The 27,450-nt window shown below is 41.5% G+C and overlaps 3 protein-coding genes across 5 annotated transcripts; 1 reads left to right on the top strand and 2 right to left on the bottom strand.

Moving 5' to 3' along the window:
• Positions 1–1,087: 1,087 nt before the first annotated feature.
• Positions 1,088–11,688, bottom strand: LOC100826389 (myosin-12). 3 transcript variants are annotated; one of them, XM_010231660.3, is made up of 40 exons: positions 11,313–11,688; positions 11,076–11,204; positions 10,680–10,823; positions 10,447–10,592; positions 10,111–10,267; positions 9,945–10,003; positions 9,715–9,874; positions 9,471–9,620; positions 9,252–9,388; positions 9,024–9,170; positions 8,572–8,673; positions 8,404–8,461; positions 8,218–8,319; positions 8,088–8,125; positions 7,747–7,873; positions 7,473–7,643; positions 7,265–7,396; positions 7,059–7,165; positions 6,865–6,925; positions 6,587–6,764; positions 6,299–6,504; positions 6,105–6,224; positions 5,925–6,023; positions 5,619–5,834; positions 5,381–5,520; positions 5,193–5,294; positions 4,863–4,977; positions 4,715–4,759; positions 4,542–4,607; positions 4,245–4,415; positions 3,987–4,142; positions 3,489–3,695; positions 3,238–3,384; positions 3,066–3,136; positions 2,839–2,938; positions 2,694–2,750; positions 2,553–2,609; positions 2,391–2,471; positions 2,140–2,222; positions 1,565–2,035 (listed from the first exon to the last, which is right to left on the bottom strand). In XM_010231660.3, exons 1-40 carry the CDS (start codon positions 11,313–11,315, stop codon positions 1,912–1,914), a joined length of 4,671 nt encoding a protein of 1,556 aa, XP_010229962.1. In that variant the 5' UTR covers positions 11,316–11,688; the 3' UTR covers positions 1,565–1,911. The 3 variants fall into 3 exon arrangements, with proteins under 3 accessions (XP_024313066.1, XP_010229962.1, XP_024313067.1); XM_024457298.1 differs by lacking the exons at positions 10,680–10,823; positions 11,076–11,204; positions 11,313–11,688 and adding an exon at positions 1,088–1,430 and having other exon boundaries at positions 1,879–2,035; positions 10,447–10,607; XM_024457299.1 differs by lacking the exons at positions 10,111–10,267; positions 10,447–10,592; positions 10,680–10,823; positions 11,076–11,204; positions 11,313–11,688 and having other exon boundaries at positions 9,715–9,774; positions 9,867–9,874.
• Positions 11,689–14,419: 2,731 nt separating this feature from the next.
• LOC100826702 (photosystem II D1 precursor processing protein PSB27-H2, chloroplastic) lies at positions 14,420–15,972 on the top strand. The gene is made up of 3 exons (XM_003559377.4): positions 14,420–14,724; positions 14,814–15,177; positions 15,527–15,972. Exons 1-3 carry the CDS (start codon positions 14,612–14,614, stop codon positions 15,662–15,664), a joined length of 615 nt encoding a protein of 204 aa, XP_003559425.1. The 5' UTR covers positions 14,420–14,611; the 3' UTR covers positions 15,665–15,972.
• A 116-nt stretch (positions 15,973–16,088) lies between these two features.
• LOC100827015 lies at positions 16,089–26,077 on the bottom strand. The gene is made up of 10 exons (XM_010231678.3): positions 25,707–26,077; positions 22,382–25,435; positions 21,968–22,097; positions 21,736–21,824; positions 20,170–20,408; positions 18,799–18,885; positions 18,057–18,156; positions 17,392–17,605; positions 17,166–17,312; positions 16,089–16,615 (listed from the first exon to the last, which is right to left on the bottom strand). The coding sequence occupies exons 2-10, from the start codon at positions 25,424–25,426 to the stop codon at positions 16,611–16,613; spliced, it is 4,056 nt and encodes a 1,351-aa protein (XP_010229980.1). The 5' UTR covers positions 25,427–25,435; positions 25,707–26,077; the 3' UTR covers positions 16,089–16,610.
• Positions 26,078–27,450: the final 1,373 nt, after the last annotated feature.

Genomic DNA, 27,450 nt, shown 5'->3' on the forward strand with positions numbered 1-27,450 from the left:
GCGCAACTGACCGCCCTCTTCGAGGCGACCGACGAGAAGCTCCGCGACGAGCTCCGCAAGGTGGACCCCACCGAGACTTGCGTGTGCAAGGTTGCCGACGACGCAGACACCATTATCTCCGACGACCTCCTCAAGGCGGAACCAACCGTCCACCCCGAGCCCAAGGCACTCAAGAACCGGGACGGGTCGCCGGCATGAGCGGAGGACAAATATTTTTTTAGGTAGGGCGAACTCCTATTCATTCTAGAACTGAAACAAATAACATTCAATATTTTCTATATATGCAAAAATATAATTTAATAATTTTATTTTGTTTAGCCTTTTTTGCAATTCATTTTTAACATCTAATCATATATAGTCTATTAACTAAGGTGAAATATCAGGTGAAAACCCTCATTCGGTGCAAACTATGAAAACTCCACCAAAAAAGTTCAAAAAAATCACATATGTTAGAAAAGTGATGCTAGAAATATGTGTAAAATTTCAAGTCCAAACTCAATTTCATTTGGTAATAGCAAAAAAAACAAATTCTTCATGAATAGTGATCTTTGAGTGTTTGACACTATTCATTGTAAATTTCTCTTTTTAATTCCTTCCAAATGCTTTTGATTCTAAACTTGAAATTTTACAGGTTTGTAGAATATCACACTCCCAACATATGGTATTTTTGTAAAAAAAATTGAAACTTTTAAACATGGTTTTTATGAAGTTTGCACCGAATGAGGGTTTTCACCGGATACTTCGCCATTAACTAAGTCTTTAAAGTAATTTTTATCTTTTGTATTACATTAGTTCTTTAAATATTTGGGTCTTATTTATTAACTTTGTTCCAAATATTAATTAATATCTACCACATAGAATATATATAGCAATGAATATGATTTGCAAGCAGTTTCTAGGTGCACGAAGACAAGCAACATCTCAAAAATTTATAATAGTAAATATATAGTTACATTTTTGTTTGTAAGGATATCTTCATATTTAACCTACCGAACTAAAAAGATTAAGCAGATATTTGACATAATAAAACAAGATTTTTCAACATACCTCTAGAGATACATCAGCAAAAACTACAAAAGCCGAAACATGATTTGTCAAATCGGAACTTCTTATAACTTGATAAAGAAAAATACACCACGTGATAATGATTCTCTATTGTCATTAAACAAAAAATGCAAGTAAAAGAAAAAAAATTAAGGCAATAGTGAGCAATCGTGCATGGACATCAACTGTTGTATATAGCCAAATTAATTCTATGAGAAACGTTTCATGAGCCGTGGTTACAACAAGGACTTTTGCCGGCTCTAAGGATCAGATCAATAGGGTGTTGATTTTCATAATCATACTGTGGAACATAGTTTGCAATGTGCCGGAACTTGATGCTGGCCGAGTCAAGCCAGACATAATTTCAACTCCCCGCAATGTTTCATCTGGATATGTTAAGAGCTTGACAATATAAGGATTTACTATATTTTATAAATAACTGAAAGTGCATACTTATGATAGGCTTGACAATAAGGATTTACAATATCATGATGATTGGCCCACTCTACAAACGAGAAACTGAAGCATAAAATGCTGGCATTGGATTCAGTTGGGAAAAAGAAATCTACACATGTACTTCCACATACTTCCACAGTGAAGTTCCATTCATACACTTATACAAAAGAATTACAATGTTTCCTCCGTCATAAAAAATGAAAAGAAAACTATCAAATCTTCTATTTTTTTCCCTTTCTTATAACATTTTTCACACTTACTAACAAAAATCCACCCAAAATTCCCAGTTGAAGATAGAAAGAAACCACAACTCAAACTATGCACTCCAGTAAAACAAAATCTTCAGTAACCCAGGTCCTTCGGAAAAAAAAACTTTACCTTTCTGTATTTCCTGTATATACAATGCAATCATTATGTACATTGTTGCAGAAGAAAGTGAAATTGAGAGTTCTGCCTCAGCAGCGGTGGCGGCTCCACGTCAGACGGGTTGATGTCAAGCATCAGCCGTGAGATATCATCCAAGGATATCGGTATGCTGCAATTTCATTCATTTGGGTGTTAGATTAATGGTTATTGTTGCAATTTTAGTAATGTGATCTACCGTACATTACATCTTTGTACCGGCAGTATTGAACATACCTTGAATCGTCATCTAGCAAGAAAGAACTATTTGGAGTAGCTACCGAGTCATCGGTCGTCAATGTTCTCATATTTCCAATTACCTGTTTACATGCTCGTTTTTGTCATGAAAAGTAAAATAAATGTTGTAGTTTTTTTTTATTTTACACCATGTTAATGATTTGCATGCTTTCATGGAATATCTTGATAAATAAATGAGCGCCAGTGCTTGAAAATGGAAGCATGTGTACTCTAGCAAAGCATTCACATACCTCTTGAGATAGACCTTGTGCACCATATTTGTCGTCCCAGAACATTGTTCCTATACGACATATTTGGGTGATGCTCAGAACCTGCGAAAATTGCACAATATTTGATACCTGATGGTTTGCCAAAATTCAAGCATTTCCAAGTTTGTCTTGTTCAGGACTTACGGGGCATAGCTCATCTGTGATTTCATCCAAGGTTTTGTGCGACTTCTGATGCAAAACCTGCAAATTTGATTTCTTTTAGTAGGTTGATGTAGGCAGATGGAACATCTATGATTGTCAATAAGGTCATGTTCTCAGGCATACCAGGAACCCAACTGCCTGCCTTATGTGTTTCATTTCATCCCAAGATGTTCCTGCAAACTGGATTATGAAAATACATTTTAGTCTGGTGCTTTTCTACCGATTATTGTTTCTGTTGCTGAAACTGCAAAGATATATTTTTTTTCACCTCTTCAGTTGTTCTAGAGCACCACTGCTCCAGTTCCTGTAAGCCGGCCTTCAAGAATTCGCCATTGCTAAAGGAGCAGCATTCACGGCGGAGTAGCAAGCTGAATGAAGAATCATAGTATTTTCTATATTTTAGACTCAAACCATGTGAAGCATTTACTAGTGATGTCTCAAATGACAGCGGCAGTCAAGAAGAGTTAAATCGAGGTTTTTACACATTAGCAGTACCTGTTAAAGAGTTGGACGTTCATAAATGCGAACACTTGACTGAATGTTTTCCTAATTATCATTGGAGGTACCTACAAATTAAGTTAAGAAAGGGCAGATTCTCAGTGTAATAGTGTATTGTTCTATATTTACTGACCGCGAGACAACTGAAAATAAGTAAGGCTGTACTCACATAATTGCTGTTCATTGTTTCCAATGTATTATTCAGGCACATAACAATGTTTTGCCAATGCACATTTGATACTTGCCTTGATAGTGCACTAGAGTGTATGCTTTTCAATGATCCTCTAGATGATCTCACACGAACAGCTCTCGGAGCCTATGAAGATTGACAATGTTAGAAAGGTCATACGGCATGATACCCACCTCTCAAAAAGAAAATGCATTACACCCAGACTGGTTACATGGGGATGCCTGAGGTACCTGTATGCACATAATCAATATTGTACTTATTTCCTTCTTCAGGCTATCTCTCATCATGCCATATATCTTCTCCACATATGCTGTTAACTGCTGCTTGAAACGAACAGCGGGATACTTAGCCTCTACCATTGATGCAATGTCAGTCCTTCCTATCATTCCACTGTAACCGCTTGAAATGCCTAATCCTGACGATGATGATCGAGCATTCTGAAAATACAGTTTTTGGCATTGTGAGTTCATTTCCCCCCGAATGTAGGAGTTTTTTTGCTCCCAATCTCAAAGCGTGAAACTGATAAGATACGACAGTAGCACTAGCAGTTCAAAACGTAAACAAAGATTGAGCACGAGGAGCAATGTCCTGATGCACAACAGCCCATATGGCATATGCTAGAAGATTCTAAACAGAACTCCAACAAATAAGCTCATATAACAAATGAACTTAACGTCACAACTCAGAACTTCTATGTATGCAGAGGGAAGTCTGGATGCAGAACTTACTTGCATCATTCTATTGAATAAGTTGCCGGTTGAGGTCCTGCTGCGGTTTGATCCTTTAGTCGATGAACTGCTAGTTTTAAGGGTATTTTGTAGAAGGTAAAGGAGGGTCGATGTTGTCGACAACCAATAAGCCAGTTCTCCAGAACCTTCAGCACTCTGTACATGTATTCAGCTAATGAGTTTCTCAACAACTTTCTTACCAAGTTTCTTGTGTCACTGCAAAGGGAAAATGGTATAACAATTCATGGGAATAACAACCTCAATAGATGACCTAATTGTATGGATGATACGGTCAAATATGTTAGTCTTCTCTGCTTCGAATGAGTGCCAGTGCAGGAGTGATTTATAGACGATACATGCTGCAGCTGGTCTACGGTTGTCATATCTCCTGTCTTCAGCCAGGCTTTTGATAAGTACATCATGATTTTCCTGTGAAAGAGTGAGTGTAAAAAAGAATCAAAAGGCACATTCTTGAGATCCAACCACGTATGTTAATTAAATACATGGAACTTATTTCCCACAATAATATAAAAAGATTCAAAGAACCTGACTTACTTGCTGCCGGTCCGTGAGCGATTTCTGTTTGCTTAAATTCTTTACCGGGGGAACAACCACCTGCTCCTGCAAGTATAACATAGTCACATTAACTGAATGACATGCTTGAGTACTCTTCTTTTATATTATAGTAGTTTGTTGGGTAGCACTGAGTTGTAAGCTATAACACATACATTGAAGATTTTAAGTTCTCCAAGCTGCTGTCCATTTTCGAGAACCTGATGAGATTTTAACACAAATTTTAGTACAATATTATACTTAAACATAGTTGTCAAATCCGAAAATGTATATTATTAAATCTTTCTTTAAGGTTTTTTTTACCTCAATAACTGATGGCTGAATCACTTCAGGAGTGACTGCTGCCTGAACAGCTAGTGCAGAATTGTTGCGGAGCAATTGATTCTCTGACTCCAAGTTGGCAATCTTGCTCTCCAGACTAGATAAGTCATATTAAGTTATGAGTATTTCAGAGTGGAAAGTGGATAAGAATGCAAATACAAGTTATGCATATTGTACTCCCTTCGTCCAACAAAGGACGTCTCAACTTTGACCAAATTTGAATGCATCTATACACTAAGTCATGTCTACATACATCCAAGTTTTGACAAACTTGAGACATCTTTTGTTGGACAGAGGAAGTAAAAAAAATACCTCTCTATTTGTCTTGATTTATCATCATCTGCTGATGCAAGCAACGATTGTTGACGCAGAACATGGTTTTCAGATTCCATGCTGGATAAATTTGTTTCAAGCCTGAACCATACATAATAAGGCACTGAATGGATAAGATTTGTAATATTTTTATGTGTCAATTTTTCCCAAAGCTATGACTTTAGTACCTAGAAATCATCTCTTCAAGTTGATTAATTTTGGAGTCTCGCTCTTGTGTCTCCCGTGACAATTTGTCAAACTGTTTTTGAATCTCAATAACTTTGTTCTCAAGATCATCAGCTTTCTTTTTAAACATACCAAATTTGCCCTGGATCAAAACATGGGATATGAGAATTTCCGTGCAGAATAAAATTGTGAATCTTGTTGCTTTTGAGTAAATTTGTAGACCCTATTGGGTACTTATACCTCAAGTTCCTCGTTTTGACTTGTCAGCAACTCAACTTTTTCATTATCCACCACTGGCACCTCTACTATCTTTGGTGGTGCCTGCTCAATTGCTAGCTTTGCATCCTCTTTCTCCTTTATTATTGCTGTATGGGCTTCCTCAAGCTTTTCTCGCATTTCTTGCAACGCAGATTGTAACTTTGCAATTTCTTGACCCTTGGATATCTCAAGGTCAATCTACAAACAAGACATAACTTAGTAACTCATTTCTGTCCAAGCAACATAATAAAATCTACAAAAACTACTCTGTTGATATAAGTAAGTTACCCTCAAATGCTTCTCAACGTCTAATCTCCAGGTGAGTTCCTCAACTCTCTTTTCCAGCTTGTCTTTTGCTTCTTTCAGTGCACCATTGTCTCTTGCTTCCTGTTTACATAATTACATTTAGTTAAAATGCACTAAAATATAATGAATTTGTACGGCTTCTCAATAAGAAAATGGACAGACCATTTTGAGCTTTCTAAGTTCCTTTCTTGCCACACGTGCCCTCCACGAGCACTGGAGAATCAAAGAAGCTTTTTTTTGCTGTTTGTAAGCAACATAAGCTTTGTGCTGGCGCCATCGAGTCTGAGATCCAAAATGTAGTTAAGACGCTGATTATGAAATTATCTCTGTATCATGATTCACATGATAATACAAACCTGGATGATTATGGCAGCTTTGGTCTGTCTTCTGAATCTGTGCTCATTGCGAGCTGCCATTGCACGTAATCCTGTCTGTATTGTTATTGATGATCTGTAGATTTGTAGATATGCTTTCCAGGCAGAACGAGTACGTGTGTGCTTCTGTATCGTAATTGCAGCAGCCACTCTTCTCATGTGCTCAAAAAGCTTTCGAGCTAGTCGTGCTGCACCATTTGATTATAATGTACGTCAGTGTCAAGTCAGAACAAAGCATTAAGTACTGAACTCAAAGCAGTGACGAAATACCTCTCCAGAACTTCTGAGTTTGAATGGAAGCTTTTCTTAAGTTGGTGAATTCCTTTCGCATAAGATGTGTTCTTATACGCCTCTGGATAAGTCGAACGGCATTGGCCAATACTTCTGCTCTTCTAGCATCCAGCTCTGCCATCTGACCAGCTCTTAGGAATACCTTTGTTTTCCCTATCTGATTAAAAAAAAGGGGGTGCGCAGTCAGTTCAACTTGCAAATACATACATGGTGGATAATGTTGATATGTTCGCAATTTCCCATTGTTTCTAGGTTACCTGATATCCCTTCAATCCCATTCTATCACATATTGCTGCGCAAGCTGCCTTCTCATCAGAACTGAAAAGAATTATAGAACAAGGGAATATCTAATCTTTTTGAGAATGTATAAATGTATAATCGATATACTTCACTTGAGTTTTTGTGTCTATTTACATCTTCTAATCGAATTGCATAACTGGAGTATCCATACCTGTCCACAAGCTCCGGTGCAAGCACTCCAAATCGATCAATGAACTCATCAAATGTTCTCTTTGTCGGATAGCCAGCACAACTGATCCTGATTGCTTCCAAAACACCCTGCATCACGAGCCATTAGCACAACGAAATTTCCAAACCCATTGGAGTACAAAACATGAAAACAAGATTGCTGAGTAGCAAGGCAGAATAAGTACATACACCACATCTCAGTTGATTCAAGACATTGTAGTTCTCGAAGATGCCAGGTTTCAGTACAGTATTAGGCTTCACACATCTAATGTAGTGTGGCTCTGTCGTACTCAGTGTTTCCATCAAGGCTTGTAGTTGTTGCTGTACATATTATGTAATATAGGGTTACTCACCGTTCCAAAACTAAACATAGAGATCTAGCTCCAACATGACACACCTTAAAGCGAGTGCCGATGGAAGAGAATTTGGACTGTTTAGAACTTTCCTCAGGTAATGGAGGAAAGAGGTTTGCTACAAAAGGGCACCTTGAGTAATTTAGTAGAGCTTGATGTTCAGCCACCACATAGTCTTTGTTCTTGTCAAGAAACTGGTCAGCTTGGTATGTGACCTGTTGAGTGGAATAGCTTGTTCAAAGTTCTTGCTTACAGGTATCATTTATAAACGGATTATACATATCAAATTATCATAGTATATGTTGAACAAATGCTTACATCTCCTGCATAGTGGTTGATTGTAAATGCAGTCCTTGCAAGTTTGGGCTTGCTGAAGCGCTTATGTGCTTTGTATGTTTGATACATCTTTTGTGCAAATGTCTCATGAGTGGACTTCGGAAACATGCTGTGTCATGGATAAGCATATGTCATACACTTACATTTACAATCAGTTTGCATTCCAGGAAAGCTATCCTATGCTATTTAAAAAATATATATACTAAAGAATATTTTCATTCTTTCAAGTGTTAGCTTATACACAAAGCTACTCAACTACATACGGAGTAACTTAAAAGTCAAAACAATTTTCTTTTATGGGTATTTTTTTTTACTATCCATACCATGCCTCATCCAGTAGTGCAATTATCCCTCCAGGTTTCTGTGAAAAATATTCAAGTGATATTGATCAGTAAATACTAAATACTTGATTCTTCTGAGGAAGTTCACATATCCCACTTTTGAAATGCTTACCTTCTCAATCAGGTCCAGCACATCCTGATTGTCCACGAATTCCACATAGCTCCAGTCTATTTCGTCCCTTGTGTATTCTTCTTGCTCCATCTTGAATACGTGCTGCCAAAGCAATACACAGGTTTCCTTATATATTAAATATATTTCCCAGTAATTTGGTTCTTCGTACTATAGGCCTTCGCTCACCTGATTAAAGTGCTGCTGCAACTTTTCATTTGTCATGTTGATGCATAGTTGCTCAAAACTGTCAGATGGGCAAAGTGAATCATACTTCAGGCACTATGAAACTGAACCACTGTCATATTTGCAACTTTGTAGCGTTCCGTTTCTTAAAAATAGTTAGTAATGGCAAACCTGTTGATCTTGAAACTCTCAAATCCATATATATCCAGGACCCCTATTATGCTGATTGCATCAGGATCTTGACCAATAGAGTTATTAATCTTATCCACTATCCTGTTAACCGAGATAAGAAAACCCTTTACTGATTAAATGACATACAATAGAGCTGGAAGATATAAGTTTGAGGTGCTCAAAATTTTATGATCCTTTTACCACGTTCATGCTTGGATATGTTTGTCCGTACATATATCTGACAGTGTGGTAGTGTGGTGACACTAGTTTTTCTTTTGAAAAGAAACTGCAGGAGAGGCTCCGACAGTGAATATATTAACAAACAAAATATTTACAAGTATTTACAAGGAGGAGGTCAAAGACCCAAGATACAAAGACACACTAATAAGATCTAACACTTGCTATTTTATTCTTTATTTGATGCATTGCTGAATATGATACTTCATTCTTACCAGTCGAAAAGTCGTGAATACACCGTCTTTGCTAAGGCATCACGACTCTGTAAAGCAGAGTCTGGATCGAGAGGTTTTGTGATATTTCCATCAGGTGTTACAATAACACGCTTACAAAGAGAGTCTTCGAGGTACTTCTCATCACACCTAAAATGTATGATGTACTTGAGTATATACTCGAAAGATGCAGTTCACCAGACACAAACCATTAAAAGAAATTAGACATACATTAGCAGTTCTGCCACTGTTTTCAGGTGGTAGACTGATTTCTCATCCCTCAACCTTGACGAATCAATTTCTTCCCCTTTGGAGAAATTAATGTTTCCTAGATGAAGTATTGCCGCTACTACTCTAAAGATTGCATCCTTGAGCAGTGAAAAATATGAATTAGTTCTAGTCCATGCAATATCATACTATTTCATGCAAGTCTTACCATAGTCGAATTACCTGCTCTTCTTCACAAATGCCAACTATATCCATAGCATTTCTCGTTTCTAGGTATTCTCTTGCATCATCCACATTAGCTACTTCATAGCAGTTTGTTTGGTTCAGGTAATGAAATGATCTTGGGTCTCCCACCTTAAACCTTTTCACATCCTGAAATTAATTAACAAGTTAGTCTTTCAACTCTGCACATATTAACCATGCAGATATGGTAAGTGCTATTTAGGTACTGCTTGTTCGGAATTACCTCCGGTGGTGCAGAACATAGCATGTAAAAGCAATGGTAGTTCCGTTCAGGATCAGAGACCTGGCATACTCGTGATCGTTCAAGGAGGTATGTGCGAACAGCCGCACCAGATATCTTTCCGTACTTGTCGAATTGGATTTCAACAAACTTACCGAAACGGCTGGAAAATTGACATGGTAAGTATAACAACTAAAATTATATCTGCTGCAATTGCTAATTCAAGAATCCACCTTGAGTTGTTGTTCTTCACCGTCTTTGCGTTGCCAAATGCTTCCAGTACTGGATTAGACTGAGTGCATTGTACAAGAATCAAGAAGAGTTAGTTTTAACAAGTGAATTGTAGAGGCATTCTAGAAGAAAGGGTAAGAAGATGAATAAAATGTTGTGTTTTCCTACCTCTAATACTTGTTGCTCAACGGTTCGTCCCTCTGTTCCAGACCTTCCTCCCATGAATGCAAGGTACCTCATGAGCATCTTCGTTGTCTCCGTCTTACCAGCACCACTCTCACCACTTACCAAGATTGACTGGCTTCCATGTTCATTGATCATTGCCCTGAAAATGTTCTCAGCAATAAAACCGTGGAAAGCATCAGCCACGATATATTCAAGTGGATTGATATTTCTAAGTCGACTTAGTTTTTTGTCCAATGCCCACAGACCACAGATGCACGAATGAGCTATTTCCAAGTCGACTTAGTTGTCTGTCCAAGGCCACAGAACACATGCACACACCTGTAACAAGAATCTGCAATCGCAAAGAGATGGGGGCTGAGCTCCCCGAAGGTGGCGCCTTTGTACTGCTCCATCATGTGCACATCATAGAGATGAGGCAGCCTCTGGAAAGGGTTGACTGCAATCAAGATGTTCCCGGTGTATGTCTGTTGAATTACTCACAACGTCAGACAATTAACTGGAGCGGTTGTTGATTGGGGGAACATCAAGATGGGCAATCCTAGAGTACTCACGTATATCTCGTTAAGGCCGTACCGACAAGCGAGGTTATGCAAGACCCCTGGTTCATGAAGGTAGGCCAGCTTCGTCATGTCATCGACTCCTGCCGGGGGCGCTTCCGTGTCTTTGGGGTGTATACTCGCAAGGCTAGCCACAACCTGAACGCAATGATCAGAACTCATGTCCCATGCAACAGATAACAATTGGCAATTGAATTGAAAGCAACAATATCCCGCAGTGTCAGTTCCACCGAGGCAATTCAACAAACAGTTTGTAGGCACTGCTCGATTGCTAGCTTGCTCTGAACTCTGTAAAAAGCTTTAAACAATTTCCGCAACGCCAAAGTGACCAAAGCCTCTCTGGGACGCTGGAAGGACGAAAAGCTAGCGCGCTCAGGTACAGTCGCTCACCGTTTTGCCATTGGTGGTGGCGACGGTGACGTCTCCGCCCTTGATCCCGGTGACCTCGCCGTCGACCCACGCGTCGTCGGGATCCTCCAGCCACACCTGCGACCCGACGATGATGTTCACCGGAGTCCCCTGTCCCAAGGAAACAGGAAATCAACGGGTCGAAACAAACAACTAGCCCATGCATCGACGATCAACGGCACGCAGAGCCATAGCTAGAGCTAGAAGAAGCAAGCTGACCATTTGACCGATTCAGTCCACGGGTGGACTCAAACTCCGCGCGATCGCAGCCGCTGGCGAGGGATTGATTCCTGCTCATGCAAACACGGGGACCTCCCGAGCTAAACTTAGCTGAACTCGAGCGCGGTTGTTGCGAATGCGCACGCTGACAACTGGAAAGGGCAGGCGGGGGCAAGCTAGCTAGCGATGCGATGGGATGGCAGGAGGCTAGTAGGAGGAGATGGAAGGAAAGCAGAGGAAGGAAGGAAAGGAGAAAAGGAAGAATATACAAGGTGGTGGGAGCGGAGCGAGGGACGGAGTGGGGTGGCGGTCGCGGGGATGTGAGCTGGTTCAAGTCTTCCTTTTTGTTGGGAAAGGCCGGAATCGCTACGCCCACCCCGCGAGACACCACCAGCAGCTAGCTCCGGCCATCGATTTTTCCATGGGTGCTCTGCGCTGCTGGCGGCTCCACCGAAAGAGCGAAAAGGAGAAGAAAGAAAATGGTCCATTCATGCCAAGTACAACGACAGGATGGCAGGTTTGGAAATCGTCCTATTTTTGTATCCTATTTTTATTTTTATTTTGGTACTCCGTACTAGGATTTATTTTTTCCATAAGAGAGGGTGAGATGCATTGAAATAAGAACTAGTATAGAGTTAAAAAATTAAAATCCACAGGTTAATAGGGTAAACTGGCTTAAAACTATGGGTGGACTCAGCCTCCACACAAGCAAGTAAAAAAATGATTAAATTTATAGAAAAACCTACCAACATCTATAGCACTAGATTAGTTCTATTAAATAACATATATATATATATATATTGATAGTATACTTATTGATATTGTAGTTATTAATACATTTTTCTGTAAGTTTGGTTAGAAAAAAAAAACATTGACTCGGAACAAAACTAGAAGGTTTTATAATTTAAAATAGAGTGGCAAACATGCCGCCCCGACACCGAAAAACAACATGAAGAGAAAAATCTTCATAGCCTTGTCAGGAAACATCCTCGCTGTCATCGGAGAAGACAAGTGTCTTTTTTTATATAAACGAAGAACACTAGTGTTTAATTGTGATGTACTCTTCATGTTGTTTGTCGGTCTCAAAATTATTATTAGTCATGCATTTAGTGCGTGCCACCGGGGTATTGGGTTCCTTTGCATCTTCTTCCCAGAAAAAAATCGAACGATAATAAAAATACTTTGTTGAGATTCGGCACACAAAAATGTTATCATAAATTTCAAATAGTGATGCTCCATTTGTGTGTATGTCACATATTTTATCTAAGAACTTGTCTTTTCTTTATTTTGGGATTGAGAACCTGTTTGTAACAGGTCAGCGTACGTTCCCTTAAACATTCATCGTTTCTCATAGATTTTCCACTGAAATCCCGTTAACTTACTGCATTGCAAAAAAAAATCCCAAAGAAAAAAGAACCTATTTCATCACAAACACACACTAAATGCCTGGCTAATAATAATTTCGAGACTGAAGTCTTTGTCAGAAGACATAGCAAATGTGAGCTGAGCAGGTGGTCTGGTTCCTTACGGTGGAACCAGACCACCTTTACGTGGGTGCTCACATTTACGTGGGTTTATTCTAAGATTTGACCGGTGTCTTCGTAGGTGCAAGTGTACGATCGTTTTTTGAATGTCTTTTTTTAAGACAGAGCATAGAACTGTCGCGTGGCCCCCGACGCGTAGGTGCAAGTGTATGATCGTTTTTTGAATGTCTTTTTTTAAGACAGAGCATAGAACTGTCGCGTGGCCCCCGGCGTGAACTCGACATGACGACATCTCGTCCCGCGGTGGCCCAGCCCACTCTTTTTTCCTTGGACGGTGGCGAAACAAAAGGGACACCCCATAAAGATGGATCGATGAAAATGATCTTTGGCCTTTCGGCCGTTGCACGGTTGGCCGTCGTCACCGGCACGTTTCCGCCGGCGCTCTGCTGCCAATTTTGAGAAAAGGACAATAGAACTCGACCGAGACACCAGGTTTTCAGTAGTACTCCTGTACCAGTTTGATTAGCTCGATCGGAATCAACCATAATCGTGCGTGTTAAATATTTGGCCGATGTGTTGGCTGTAGTTGTTCTAACAATGTACGGTACGGAGTAGTACTATTCGTAATCAGTTGAAGAATTGTCCAAATTTGGCACTCTACTGTTGACCGGTTTAGTTTCTGATCCTAAACTCCAAAACTGGACTAGTTTGACCTAAAAAAAAGTTATCGAAAATCATTGGCCCCGGTAAATGTGGTAAGCACAGCTAGCCAGTACAAACAATTTAGAATTTTTCGAAGAAAAAAAGAGCCCAAAAATTCAGTTAGAAATAAAAAAATAGTTTCTTAAAATAAGCATTTTGTGATTTTGTTCTAAGTGTATTTTAATTTGGTTCGTAGCATTCAAATGTAATTTTTTCTAGGTTTTCAAAAATCTGGGTCGATTTCCAGTCATTCACATTTTTTGCAATTTCAGATCAAAACTCAAATTTGATGATAGGTCACCTCCAAATAAAATACACAAGCCAGCTCACGACGTTTCAGTATGAACAGAAGAACACTCTTCATGCTCTTCACAACGTGCTAGTATGTCTTCTAAAATTGTTTATTCCTGAAAAGGAGAATTGACGTGCATGAGCAATCCTCGGGACTGCACTTTTCCCACTATTTTCATTTGTTGAAACGTCCCTTGTTTGCATCAACTCGCATTCCATTGTGGAGTTTTTTTGTCGAGATACCAAAAATCCAACGCATGATATTTTTACATGGTGTCTTTTAACCGTCCGTATCAACACTTTGTCTATGTATAACTTCTAGTCCAGCTAATAAGGAAAGAAGATATAACCGTCTCTTACGTTAAATACGGTCTTTTTCTCTTTATGAAATCACTAAATCTCTTCCGCAAACCTAAATTATAACTAGTTTGAATACACTACGGAACAATTCATCCCACACCGGAAGGGATTGAGATTTGAGAGGGATGAAGGGAAATTAAATCCTTTCAATACATGTGGGGAAATCTGTAACCGGACGAGGCCTTGATTAAATGAGATTTGGAAAAGCCCACACATTGTCACTGGGCCAATTAAACCTGGTGACGGTCCATCTCCTCCTTGTTCGAGCCAACCCGGAATGCAGCTGCTGCCTTCAGAAGTTCAGATAAGAAGGCTCTGGTTCTGCATACAGCTGACCTCCTCTTCGTTCAACCAAGACCACGACGAGCAGAGGTAAGAACGCATCACCGAAACCGCCCCATCCTCTTCGTGCATCTACCACACCATCGAATCGGCCGATTCTTGCGCGCAGCCGAATTAGCAATGCCAGCGCCTCCTTCCCCGATGGCCCTTCAGCTGGGCAAGTGCTACTGCTGCTCGCCGTCGCCGTCGCCGAAGCAGCAGGCCGGACGGACGGAGCAGGCCGCAGCCTATCCGTAACTTATCGCAACCTCAATTCCTCTCTGTCCTTGCCGCGCTGTGGTCGTCCATGGCGCCTCCTCCGCGCTAACTTCTCGCCCAACAGTGCAGGCGGAGCGCGGCTGCTGAGCAGGAGAGCGCACGCGCTCTCCCTCCTCGCGGGCGCCGCGGTCGCGCCGGCGCGCCGCGCGAGGGCGGGGGAGGAGAAGGAGAAGGACGGCGGCGGCGGAGGGGTTGTCGGCGCCATCACGTCCTTGTTCGACCCGAACGAGGAGACCAAGGGGGGGAAGGTGCTCCCCAAGGCGTACCTGAAGGCGGCGAGGGAGGTGGTGAGGACGCTGCGGGAGTCGCTGGAGGGCGAGGACGCCGGCGGCGACGTGGCCAAGTTCCGGAGGGGCGCCGACTCCGCCAAGGCGTCCATCAGGGAGTTCATCGGTGGGTGGAGAGGCCAGCAGGCCGTCGCCAAGGAGGTAACTGGCATTGGTTTTTGCCAACTCTGAATCATTCAGCTCTAGTTCTAGTAGTAGCATATTGTCAGGAAATGCAGCTCTATTCGTTTCTCAGTGGAACTAACTGCGACATCTAATCGAATTACACTTAGAGAAACACTCAAAGATAAACTGCCCCATTGAAAATTAGATGTTGGCAACTTTTGTTGAGGCTGCAATTCATCTGTCTAATCATGCTCTTGGCAAGAATGTGAGACTCGTTTTCAGCATTGACATTGGTCGTGCCTAATGATGTCGGGGCTTCAGCAAAGTGATTTATTAAAACTACCCAATTTATTAACCTGCCTTACTGCATGTTTCGCCGATGCAGGAGTCCTACGTCGCGTTGGAGAGTGCCATCAAATCGTTGGCGGAGTTCTACTCCAAGGCAGGACCCTTCGCCTCGCTTCCGGGAGACGTGAGAAACAAGATCCTGGACGATCTCAACACCGCCGACGCCTACCTCTAGATCTCTACGTTATGCTTTCAAGCATTGTACTACCTCTGAACGCCGAGAAGAACAAAAATTGCATCCCAGTTCTCTTGCCTACTACCAAACATTCGATGCAGTACCATCGCAGTATTGTTTTAAGATGACGAAAGAGAATACTCCCCCGACCCAGCCTAGATTCACAGACCAAGTATGCCTAGATGCAAAGACCAATGTGTCGCTGAAGTATGGCACCAAGATGTCGTTCACCGGTTTTTCCGGTCGTAGCTCTCGTTTATTGTTCAAGGAAAAACAGAGATATCGGGAATGATTGCTCCTTATCACAATGCAGAAAGCCACTAGTAAACCGTTGCACATGATTCTGGTTGGAAGATCAATTCGGATATACTTATGCGTCCAACAAGCCCCGTTCTTCCACAGTCGCACATTAATAAACCAAAACTTTCAGAGTTGGAAGCTCAATTCAGATTTACTTGCAGCATGACAGCCGTTCGCCCATAAATTAGTATCTTACAGGTATGAGATTTTGGTTGCAAAAATGGGCTGGTAAATGCGAAGCTATTAACAATGAATTAAACATGCACCAAGATTTTGCGGCACCACTGGCCTTTGGTTAAAGGTTAACGACCAAGAAATACAGAAAATAAAACTATCATCCCCGTTCTACATGCTGACTTCTGAGGTTACCAGACAAAGTTAGATAGTCGCTGTGAACATTTTTCACTACTGCACACTGCACATGTTGGCCAGGAAATCCTGGGCAACCAGCCAATTGAGTCATCAAATTCTGGGGCAAAACAGCTGAGGAGGCACTTTTCTTCAAAAGAGCAACCTTTAAGGTTTACTTTCTGGAAGCAGATGCATGGCAGGCTAAGTTAAAAAAAAAAATCATTAAATGGCTTCATCCATGTAGCAGGTTGTGTCTTGACTCGACACCCAAAAACATCTCTGCAGGCAAGGCTCATCAATCTGCAATGAAGATTTAAAAGTCTTGAGACCCACGTAAAGATAGAGAAATCGTGGTTGCATACAATCTATTTCTAAGCAACAGGATATACAGCTGTTACCTGAAGATGTTATCTTAAATAACCCTATTAATATGTGACGATACATGAAGGTTTCTTGCAGATTCGGTCACTAGCCAAATCAGACATACATCCTAGCATGTGTGTCACCTTCACAGGCATACTAAATAAAGCTATACTTGTCCAAAGATGTTATCTTAGACAGCCAGTATTAATACGTACGTTACAGTACATGGAGGGGTTTCCTGCAACTAACATGGATGCAAGAAGCATTAACTGTTTAAGAAACACAACACACTGGGTTACCATATTTTCAAAGGAAAACGAATATTAAATTTCAGTTCAAGCTCTTTTAAGATTCATCAATATTGTCTTTGCTAATTCCAACTGTGTCCCTTGGTAGGGAAGTTTGTGTTCTCAAGTTCTGATATTCAATGATATTCAATTTGAAATACGAACAAAAATGAGTAAAATTGAATATTGTGAAACTTCACCTTTGCAAGTATCAGCATCTTTGCTGTTATCCGCGTGATCCGTGACCTCGGAACCTTGGCTTTCCACATTTGCAATGTTGCAAAGAGAATCCTCATGGACCACATGAGATGCTTTCCTGGACTCGTCTCCAGACAAGCCAGTATCAACTGTTTAAATGACCACTCACAATTAAATAAAGGAAAAGAAGAATTGCTATATACGCAAGGGAAATGTTACTGTGCTGACCTCCTTCAGAACTTGGGTGTTCCTCACTTGAAGACTTCTTCAGCAATGGCTTTTGAAGAAGTCCTGTACCAGGAAAAACTAACATGCTGATAGACTTGACTTCTTGCTTCTCAGAAACTTCTAGTGGACTAAATCCAAATTTAGATGTCCAGGTGTCCACAAGTTCACTGATAGCAGGAATGATTAACTTCTGAACTTTGAGAGAGCTCAGGATCTGAAATGTAAATAAGAAAAGGCATTAAAAGCAGGTCAGTTCATGTATAACCTATAAACAAGGTGCAAAGTATGCCAGGTACTATGACGGAATTGCACTACTATGACATTCATATATGTTTGCATACTATATCCATTACAACTTTCCATACCAGATAAAGAAACATACTCAAGAGAAAAGTTGTAGCACACATATTGATACTCAAAGCTGCATTATAACAGGACTGGTGTGCCCCAGGATTTGTACCGAGACTGGTGTGCCCCATGATTAGGTTTATTTTTGTTAGTTCCACAGCAATAGGCAGGCATTCAGCTAGGGCTTGAGCAGTTCTAAAAGTTTTGGGACTAGAGCAAGACATACTGAAGATTTAAAGGACTATATCTCTAATACTTTTGTGCTGTATAAGAACCCTGAAGAATGCCTAAAAGGATCTGGACTCAGATCATGGTACCATTTCGATTCCATCTAAAAGTCGACGGCACATCCCTTGGCGTCGATACATATTCCGCGTACCGATGAATGGCATCTCTGCACACTTGGTCCCATGTATCCTATTTCAGAAAAGACATAATAACAGTAAAACTATATTAGAGTCCAGCAGTTCAGCAAAAGAAAAAAATTGCTGAAAGCAACCAGATAGGCCAAAAAGTTACCGACACAAAGGACATATCTAGACAGGTGAGCATTAGCAAGCAAAAAATTGCGAAGGTTATTATAAAGTATGCAACTATGTGACTTTTCAGTGCTGTGAAACTATTTTATAATGTACTACCGGGGCAATCATGATAAATGACCACTTTCATGGAAACTGCTCAGTGCTCAAAGTAATGATCTGGTAAAGGTTTACATAGCAGTAGCACTAGATGATTTCACATAACTTGGTCATAGCAAGTTTGAATTATCAGTAACCTATATGCAGGTTAAATACTTGTCTTTATAATTTAGATCTCCTACACTAAAATTAGAGGCACGCATGCAGCTTCCACTCCATAGTTGGAGCATATATGACTGCTTGCAACCTTCTACGTCTACAAACTTGCAACTGAAACGAGACAAACTCAGTTTAAGGATCTAAATTCGGTATACATAGTGCAGACATGCCACTGATATCTCTGAATAGTGCATTTAACTCATACAGATGGCAGAACAGTCACAAAAATAGCATCACATAAAAGAGGAAGTAAGCAACCCACCTGACTGATGCTGCAGATACTATTTCATCTCCACGTTCCAAAATAAAGATGTAGAATCCACGAAAATCCAGCCGGAGAAAATTTGAGCTGCACACAGGTAAGGAATGAGACAGCAATCAAACATCTCTTGTTCAGGAACATTAGAAGTTCCAATTGTTACCAAACACATAATGAAGGATGTAACTGTTAGATAAAGAACTTGACAAATGTGTGTCAGCAGCAAATAAAACAAACATTTAAACCAATAAGACATGACAGCAAACCAACACAAAGTAAGCCAGAGTGTTCATACTTCATACCAGCGTAATAGATCAAACCAGTCAAATCACATATGCGTCCACTAAAGCATTAGGAATTGATCCACCAGATAGCCATTTTATTGAACTAGGAATAAGCAATTATATTTCATGAATGTGCATTAATGACATGGTGCATTGGTCACTTTTGTTATTTGGTGCATGTATAGGTGATGATTTCGGTAAATAGGTCTCCTTTTCTATTTTAACGAATATATTGCATATAGCTGGCATATTCCACACAGAAGTACCAAGCACTGGATGACTGCTTGCTTACGACTTATCAGTCATCAATAGTTAAAATGTTTCATTGCAACAAATCATACGATTGAACCTGGCGAAATACACATTAATTTGAATGTATTAACATACTATCAGATTAGGAAATGTGCCAAAATAACACAAAAAAATGAGCTAGCTTGCCTAGATCAGGTCCAAACCTAAATGTGTTACCAAAAGCCTCAATAGGAAGTCACGCAGACAGCTAGACCAGAACAAAATTCTAGTGAACAGGTCAACAGCACCTGAAGCTTTGGTGGTGGCATTGCCCTAATTACACACATGTTCAACATACGAACAAATGCTATCATATGTCAGTGTTCTTCCTAACACCAGCTTCGTGTTGACATGCACCATGTTTTTCGAGAAACACATATAAGATTAGTGTGGCTTACCATGCAAGCACAAAAACACAAAGTATAAGACCACAAACGGCAAGCAGCAAAATCTTAAGAATAAGCCAAATGTTACATCTCCACAATTAAATGTATGGTGAAGAAACAGTAATATTGGGAGTTGAACCTAATACAGCTGACATGCATCTAACAAGTAACAAGAACTATACTGCCAAGTACTATGCCTCAGGCAAAAGGATAATGGTAATATTGAAAATGGCCCAGTTTTAAAGGTTATCAGGCGCTAAGTACAGCAACACTAAACAATGAACTGACACACAAACGTGCAGAGAAAGGGAAAGAGGGCACGTCACAAACAGTTACGCATCCAAAGCAACATCAACAACAAAATATCCCTGAGCTTGCTTACAGCATCATTAGTTCGCAGAAAGAGTGCCTACCCGCAGTTGTACACAACATTACGTATCAAGTTGATGCCAGTCCTTTGGTCAATAATAGGAAGAAAGCACTCATCCATCAATGAAAGAGCAACTGCAATCTTGGAGTTACACTCAACCCTTTCATCCAAAGCAAGAGCTGTTTCAGGTACATCTTCATGGATGCACTTAATAATTCTGCACGCAAACTCTGGTTCCAGATCCTTCTTGACCGCAAGAAGATTCTGCAATTCCTCAAATAGCTGCATTATATATAAAGTTAATTTAGATTCTGGAAATCAATCATAAGAATCCAATGGGTGTGATGAGCTTTGGGGACTGCAATGCAGACTGAAACAGAAAATAAATAAAGAATGGCATGTTAGCAACAATGTTTTACTTCTCTAATCAAAGATTCAGCTTTCAAAATGGCTGAAAATTGTGAAGTGTTTGATTCCACAAAGCGGCTTTTCAATTTATTTGTTTAAAGACCAAAGGACATTTGTTATAAAGAAGTAATATTTTGTTTACTCCCTCAATCTATTTTTGTAGGGGATTAGAAATTTCGCTAACAAACACTAAAAAAAATTGCGCGTTGGATGAAATTCGAGTTTTTCCCTTTTTGATCGCTGGCACAATTAAGGCATAATCTCTCCACCATCCGCACAATCTATCGCGCCGCCTCCAGTTTTTAAACGAGCTCGCCAACAACCCAATGCATGGGCCATAAATGGATGTCCTGAGAACGCATGCACATGCTTACGAGAAGAAATCAAACTATCTTGGAAACTTCAATAACGGCTACGATCAGGGTAGGGGGGTAAACGAGGCAGCTCCATTAATCACGATGCCAGTTCTTTTTAGGAAACTTCAAATAACCTGCATGTGTGTGTGGGGGGGGGGGGGGGGGGAGGGGGGGTCCATAAACCCTACAAAATTGGAAGCGAACAAAATGTGCCCTAGTTGTCACAGTATCCCAGATGCATTAGTTCTGTAGTAATATCATACTAGTATAAACGAAAGTGAGCATTAATGACAATGTAAGTAATCACTATTTCATGGATACGGACATTCAAAGTTCTACATTCTTTTCAGATACTAAAAAGTCGCCATGTTGGAAATATTCAGACCTAGAAGATAAACTCAAAAAGATATCCAAAGTAAATGATTTCAGTAAATTTCCATACCTTTCCATGATATTGGTTGCTTATCAAGTACCGGTACATGGACACAAAACAAAATACTACTCCGATCCATATTACTTGTCGCAGCTTTGTCTAGATACGCATGTATCTAGACGCGTTTCATTGGATAGGTACATACATGTGTATCTAGACAAAGCTGTGACAGGTAATATGGATCGGAAGAAGTAACATAACTCAAAAAGAAAAGCAGCACCGATTACTGGCTTGTGCAAATATTTAAGGGCCGAATTTTCAAATGGACAGTTGTTATAAACTAGTAATAGTTCGCTAGTTAGCTGAAAAATATAAAACGCCAATGTTGAAATCATACTCATGGAAAGTCACATTAATACATCAAGAAAGGAAGTCACGGAAAGAAAAGAACTATAAGTTTGACAAGTATTACCAGTCTGCAACTTTGCTGGCAGAATAAATCTCCTGCCTGACTGGGGACACTGGATGGGTTCTCAGTCTCGGGAGAGCAAACTGGGTGATCTGCAGGCATCATCATTGCTCAATAACATGACTGACAATCACAATATTATAGTAAAAAGAAATCAACAGCTGACAGAATGAATTATCCCAAACTTGTAAGTACCAAAGAACTGCGAGAGGAAGGATATAAAGAGATCACATACAGTTCTCCTCGCACTGGGAACAAGTACATAATGAATCGACTTCAGCAATGTCAGGAGCATCGTCATTTGAATGCTCCTGGCAAAATTTACAGCAGCAATTTGCACAACGCCAATCATCAGAGGGTAGTTCCTACAAATCGGATGTTCATGCTCATCACACAATGCTGCGCCAGATATGGTTATCCAAGTCGTAGAGCATAATAGGAAGAAATTCGAAATTCTACACTAGTCATTTCAATATCTCCATAATTTAGGAATCACTAAAGATACATCACACACGTAAACAAAAGTTCAGGCAAATGTGCGATGCTATCAGAAGAAAAGTCATGCAGTTATTGCTCAGAGTAAAAATGGTATTAAGCCAACAGCCTGACACAATTGATGTATGAAAGCATTTACTCCTTGCTTACATACCTCTAGTTCTAGGCAACTCATGTGGAATGTTGAGGGGCACCCGTCACAGCAGATCAAATTGCCTCCATCACCACAAATACCACATGTGTCATCATTAGGATCATCGCCCTCGGTGCTAACAGGGAAAAAAGACTGTCTTTCAGAATCAGACTGCTTGTCCCATGCACTAATGAGACAATGCAGAAGGTCTTTATCCAGCCCATCGACGAGTACATTCCTGTACGGTTTGCTCACTTGACCACCAGCATGAGCCACAAATTCAAGTAGTGCAAAGTCCTTGCTACAGCACCTACATTGAATTCCATCCCTGGTGACTAGACCCTCTAGCAAAACTTTCGAGCAGCTTTCATCCATACATTTCAGTCCTGCATTGACAGATAGAATGTCCAGATCAATCAACCAGGAGAAAACTGAGCGTTTCCATTCATATGGAGCAAAACCATCGGTGCTGCTTCCAGCCTCCTGGTTTGAGCCACGAGCAAGTAGAGCACAACCACCGCGCTTTTTTCTTTCCTTTGAAATCTTATTCTTCCTTTCCTTTGGCTTGCTCTTAGAACTTTTGAACTTTTTAAGCAAACCATGTTTCTTCTTTCTTAACTTCTGAAGCTCAGGTTCGGTCCTTCGCTTGTTAAGGACCATTCTTTTTAATTTGCTAAGGTCCTCCTCTGGCAAAGAACTACTTTTATCAGGGCTACACGCAGATTTTTTTGGTGAACTCTGGCTTTTAGCTCCATCCTTTTGCTGAGATTGCATAAACACAGAATATGCTTTTGTGACAGACCAGTAAGATCCTTTACCACTAGGAGGTATATACACAGAATCCAAATAATTTCTGCCATTCCTGGGTCTCAGATCAATTTTCCAACCAGCATCTAGAAGTATGCCTTTTATATGTTCACTTATTTTTCGTTTTTCCTCGAAACGACCTACTGTATTAACCTGTTCACTTGTGCTCGTAGGTTTTGCACCGGAGTCATTTTCAGCCTTTCTATTGCCTTTGGAATAACTTGCTTTGGGAGAACCAGGAGAATGGCTTGATATAGATCTGGACCTTTGTTTCTGCATGGAATCTTTCCTCTTTTGCCGTTCTTTCTTCACGACAATGAGTTCATCAGGTTCACTGGAATCCTCTTTTTTCTGGACAGCACGAACACCACCTTCTCTCCGCCCTCTGCAATTTCTCTTGTAGGGAGTGTCAATATCAGTTCCATCATCATCAGATTCCTTATATGAAAGCTTACAGCCTCTTTTGTTAGAGCGGTTAACAGATCTGCTCGACTCAGCTGCTTGACTGTGATGCCCTCGCGTTGTTAAAGTACGTTTCGTATCTGAACCACAGTTCTTCCCCATAAGCTTCTTTCCAGAAGACTTCTTTGATTGCTCTTCCTCGGTATGAAAAGATGTATTTCTTGTCTTTTTCATGGATGACGTCTCAACTGGTGATTCTCCACTAATTTTATCAAGACCTGATTCCAATATCCTCTTCTTACTGGCAACAATCTTAGCACCAACTGACAATACTGATTTACGAACGGCAGTCTTGTTTTCAGATCTAACTCCTTCAGAATCTGTAAGCTCTGTATCATTCTTTTCAGTGATGGCTGAACTACAGACGTTCTGATCCACCACAGAAACTGCATCTTTTGTTGTTTTCTTGACAATGCTGTCACTTCTCATGGGCTGCTGGGACTTCAAATTTATCTTTGTCTCTGTTTCTGATGCCTTGTTTTCAGTGATATTTGCAGGGTCGTCATTGCCAGTGACACCTGAGTTTCTTTGAGCAGTAGCCTTCCCATTTAATGTGTGCTTCTTTGTGTCAGTGCCACGTTTGGCCAGTTTGGTGCCATCAGCTTTTAAGGATGCAGCATTGCTCGCTTTCCTTGTATAATGATGAAGAACGTCTTCCTTTTTCCCTTTGCTTTCCATGGTCCCATTTGCACTACTTCTGGATGTGCTTCCAGAAATTTCTCTCTGTCTAACTGTAGCTGACCTTGTAACTCTTCTCACAAACTGAACATCCTCTTCACGTTTGACCTGCTTTGGTTCACATGTATTTCTAGTTAATGACTTTCTCCTCATAAATACAATGTCAGGAGTTGAAACCCCCTTGGTTTCATCCACCGGGCTGTCTATGCCCTCCTTCTGCTTAGTGCAACCAGTTAGCTCGATGTGGTTATCTATCGTGCATTTTCCATTCTCATTTAGAGAAGGATTAGTTTCTTCGTGTACACCATCAATATGACAAGACTTCTCAACTCCCTGACAACCACTACGGAGAACCACTCCCTCAGCACACACAACAGTATCATCTTGATGAACAGATTCTGGTCCGCTGATAGTGTTGCTTCTTATTAAACCAGTGCCCAGCTCATCATCATTTAGTGTAGCTGATGGGTCTATGACCTCCCCCTGGCAATGCCCATTGGTACCCTTGTTTGCCTGGGAGTCATCTGTACTGCCCCCACTTGTTCCAGGTCCAGACACATTCTCCTCCTCCGGAGATGTAGAGTAAATCTTGTCATCTGCCTCATCTCTTTTATCATCATATTCCAAATTGTTTCTTTGGTTGTCTAAGCCATTCCCTTCAGCAACAGCAGAACTTTCCACATTAATCTCAGGACAAATAGCTGTCACTTTTGTAGCATCACCCACTTTCACTTCAACCACATCCATGTGCTCATCACCATTACAAGCATCAACTATGGGCAGTTCACCCCCATCTTTCTCTGCAACAGCCTCACAGTCAGTCTTCTCCACACTATCACCCTTGCTGACATCTGCAGCGGCTTCAACCGTCGTCTCAGCATCCACATGCAGCGCCATGGAGTCTGACCTCAACACCCTCTTTGCGTTGCCGCCATTCTCACCAGTGGGACCTGTCTCATCCTTCCTTTTCTTCCCAGTAAGTGTGAACCCTCCGCCGAGATCCTCATCACCGCCGATGGAAGATTTGTCCACCTCCAAGGAGGTATCCCTCTCCAAATCCTTTGTCTCGCCACCTTCCATTCCTGGCATCAGGCTTCGTTTCGAACCTTTAAGCCCCATCCTAGTACCCTGCGTAAGATAAGGAAAGTAATCAAAATGACACCCCTTCCCATCGGCTTCTCACAAAAGGTTAAATTAATAAAACAGCATGATCTACTCCTAATCCAGGTGTAAACCTAGCCCGACATGATTGAGCAATTCATAGCAATGCGAGATCAAACACGTGAAATGGGCAAAACCCTACTCTCTTTGGTACCCTAGATAACAAGGAAACTATTAAAACATCAACGGCCCCCAAAAAAAGCATAACCCCTATAAATCCGGAAACGGAGCAGCTCACCAGAACTCTGCATGCCCCGGATCAGCAGATCGTGCGGGGAGAACTCTAGCCCCCCGGGAAGTCGAGATCGCCGGCCTCACCCAGAGCAAGAGTGGGGAAGCGGCGGTTGCTTGCCCCTGCCCCCAAGCCCACTGCTCCAGCCCTCGATCCGGCCCGCCTCGCGGCCGAGCCGGGGCAAATCCGCGACGGTGGCGACGAATCAGGCGAGGAGCTCTGCGGATTCGGGCGCCGGGAGGCCGAATTGGGATCCTAGGGGAAGGAGGGAGTGAGGAGGACCGGAGGAAGAGGCGCTTCGTGCTACACAGCCTTGTTGGGTTTTAATCCTCTTTTCTTTTAAATCGGGGTTTGGGTTTGGAAGAGAGGACTACACGAGCAGGAGAGGGGGTGGCGTTCGGTTCGCGTCTATCTTCGCGGAGAGACCGAGAGTGGAAGAAGTTGGTGGGGGCGGAACTGGTAACTGACGTATGGGCCCCGTCGGCAGCGGGCCTAGGGCTCGGGTGGTTTCGTTCTTCGATCGGGAACCCAACGGCACGAGGGAGTGTGGTGACTGGTGACATGTTTTGAGAGAGGCACGGGTTACGAGTTGAAAATGTGTTGGTGTTTTTTGAATTTTGACGGATGATGTTTCCCTCCGCCACTCTCGGAGCATATCGCGGGCATTCGGGCTCCGAGTATTCCCGTAAGCATGTGATCGTGATTGGTTTTGAAATTGCACACTACCCGTAGTATGGTTTTAGCTAAACAGCTGGAACAATCTTGCACTCTCTCCTTCCTTAAACGAATTGTTTGTGTGTGTGTTTTTAGAGCCACGGGCCCCGCCCCGTTCCATTTTCATTGAAAATGAAACCACAGTTTACATCAGCGTTCAGCATGAACCATCACCATCCCTAATGAGAAGAGTACACAAACAGCAAAAATCTTGATAAAAATTACAGTCATAGTTAGTCATAGTTAGTGTGTGTGTGTTTTTCTGTAAGATATGTTGTTTTAGGGTTATTAAGTATTATGTGGGACTCATTCACATTGTTTTCTCCACTGATGCATTGATTAATTACTACATTTTCAGACATGTATGGTCTGAATTTTCCAAAATTATAAGGCCACTTTTTAATGTCTCTCTTAAATTGTGCATCATTTAATTGTAATCTCTCCGTTTCAAATATGTATTAAACGCAATCAATGCATGTCTATCATTCCAAATCTACATGGATTGTAGAGGACTTGGGTACCAAATCTATTGGCCACAATAGAAAATTGAAAATTCTATTCAAAATAGATGTTGTTTCTTTGATATCCGACATTTCCAAATGGATCCACAGGCGATGCCGGATCCCGTTGGTTCTGTAGCCGTGCTACTGGGATCTGTGGTGGTGGCGTGCGGCCGCCGTCTGCGGAGTTGTGGGCCCGCTCTGGGCCTAGCGGGCCTGGGCATGCTACCATGTTCCGCTGCTGGTGTGGCTAGGCTGGCATGGCCTGATCCGGTGCGTGGGGTGGTTGCGACTCCCTGGCCGGTGCTCGTTGGTGGTTTGGCACGTGACGTTCGGTGAGCTACGCCGATGCTCACGGTGGTGCAGTGGCCTCTGGTCGGAGCAGCTCTTCTGATCGCGAAGACGAGCCCCCTCTACTCCAATGACGCCGAACAGGAACGCCGTCGTTACACGAGGCCAAGGAACTGCTCCATGTCCCAGGTGGCCGCCATCTTCTTGAAGGTGTCGTTGTGCAGCTCCGCCACTTCTCACCCTTT

This window comes from Brachypodium distachyon, chromosome 1 (genome assembly GCF_000005505.3).
Source record: "Brachypodium distachyon strain Bd21 chromosome 1, Brachypodium_distachyon_v3.0, whole genome shotgun sequence".
Taxonomy (NCBI): Eukaryota; Viridiplantae; Streptophyta; class Magnoliopsida; order Poales; family Poaceae; genus Brachypodium; species Brachypodium distachyon.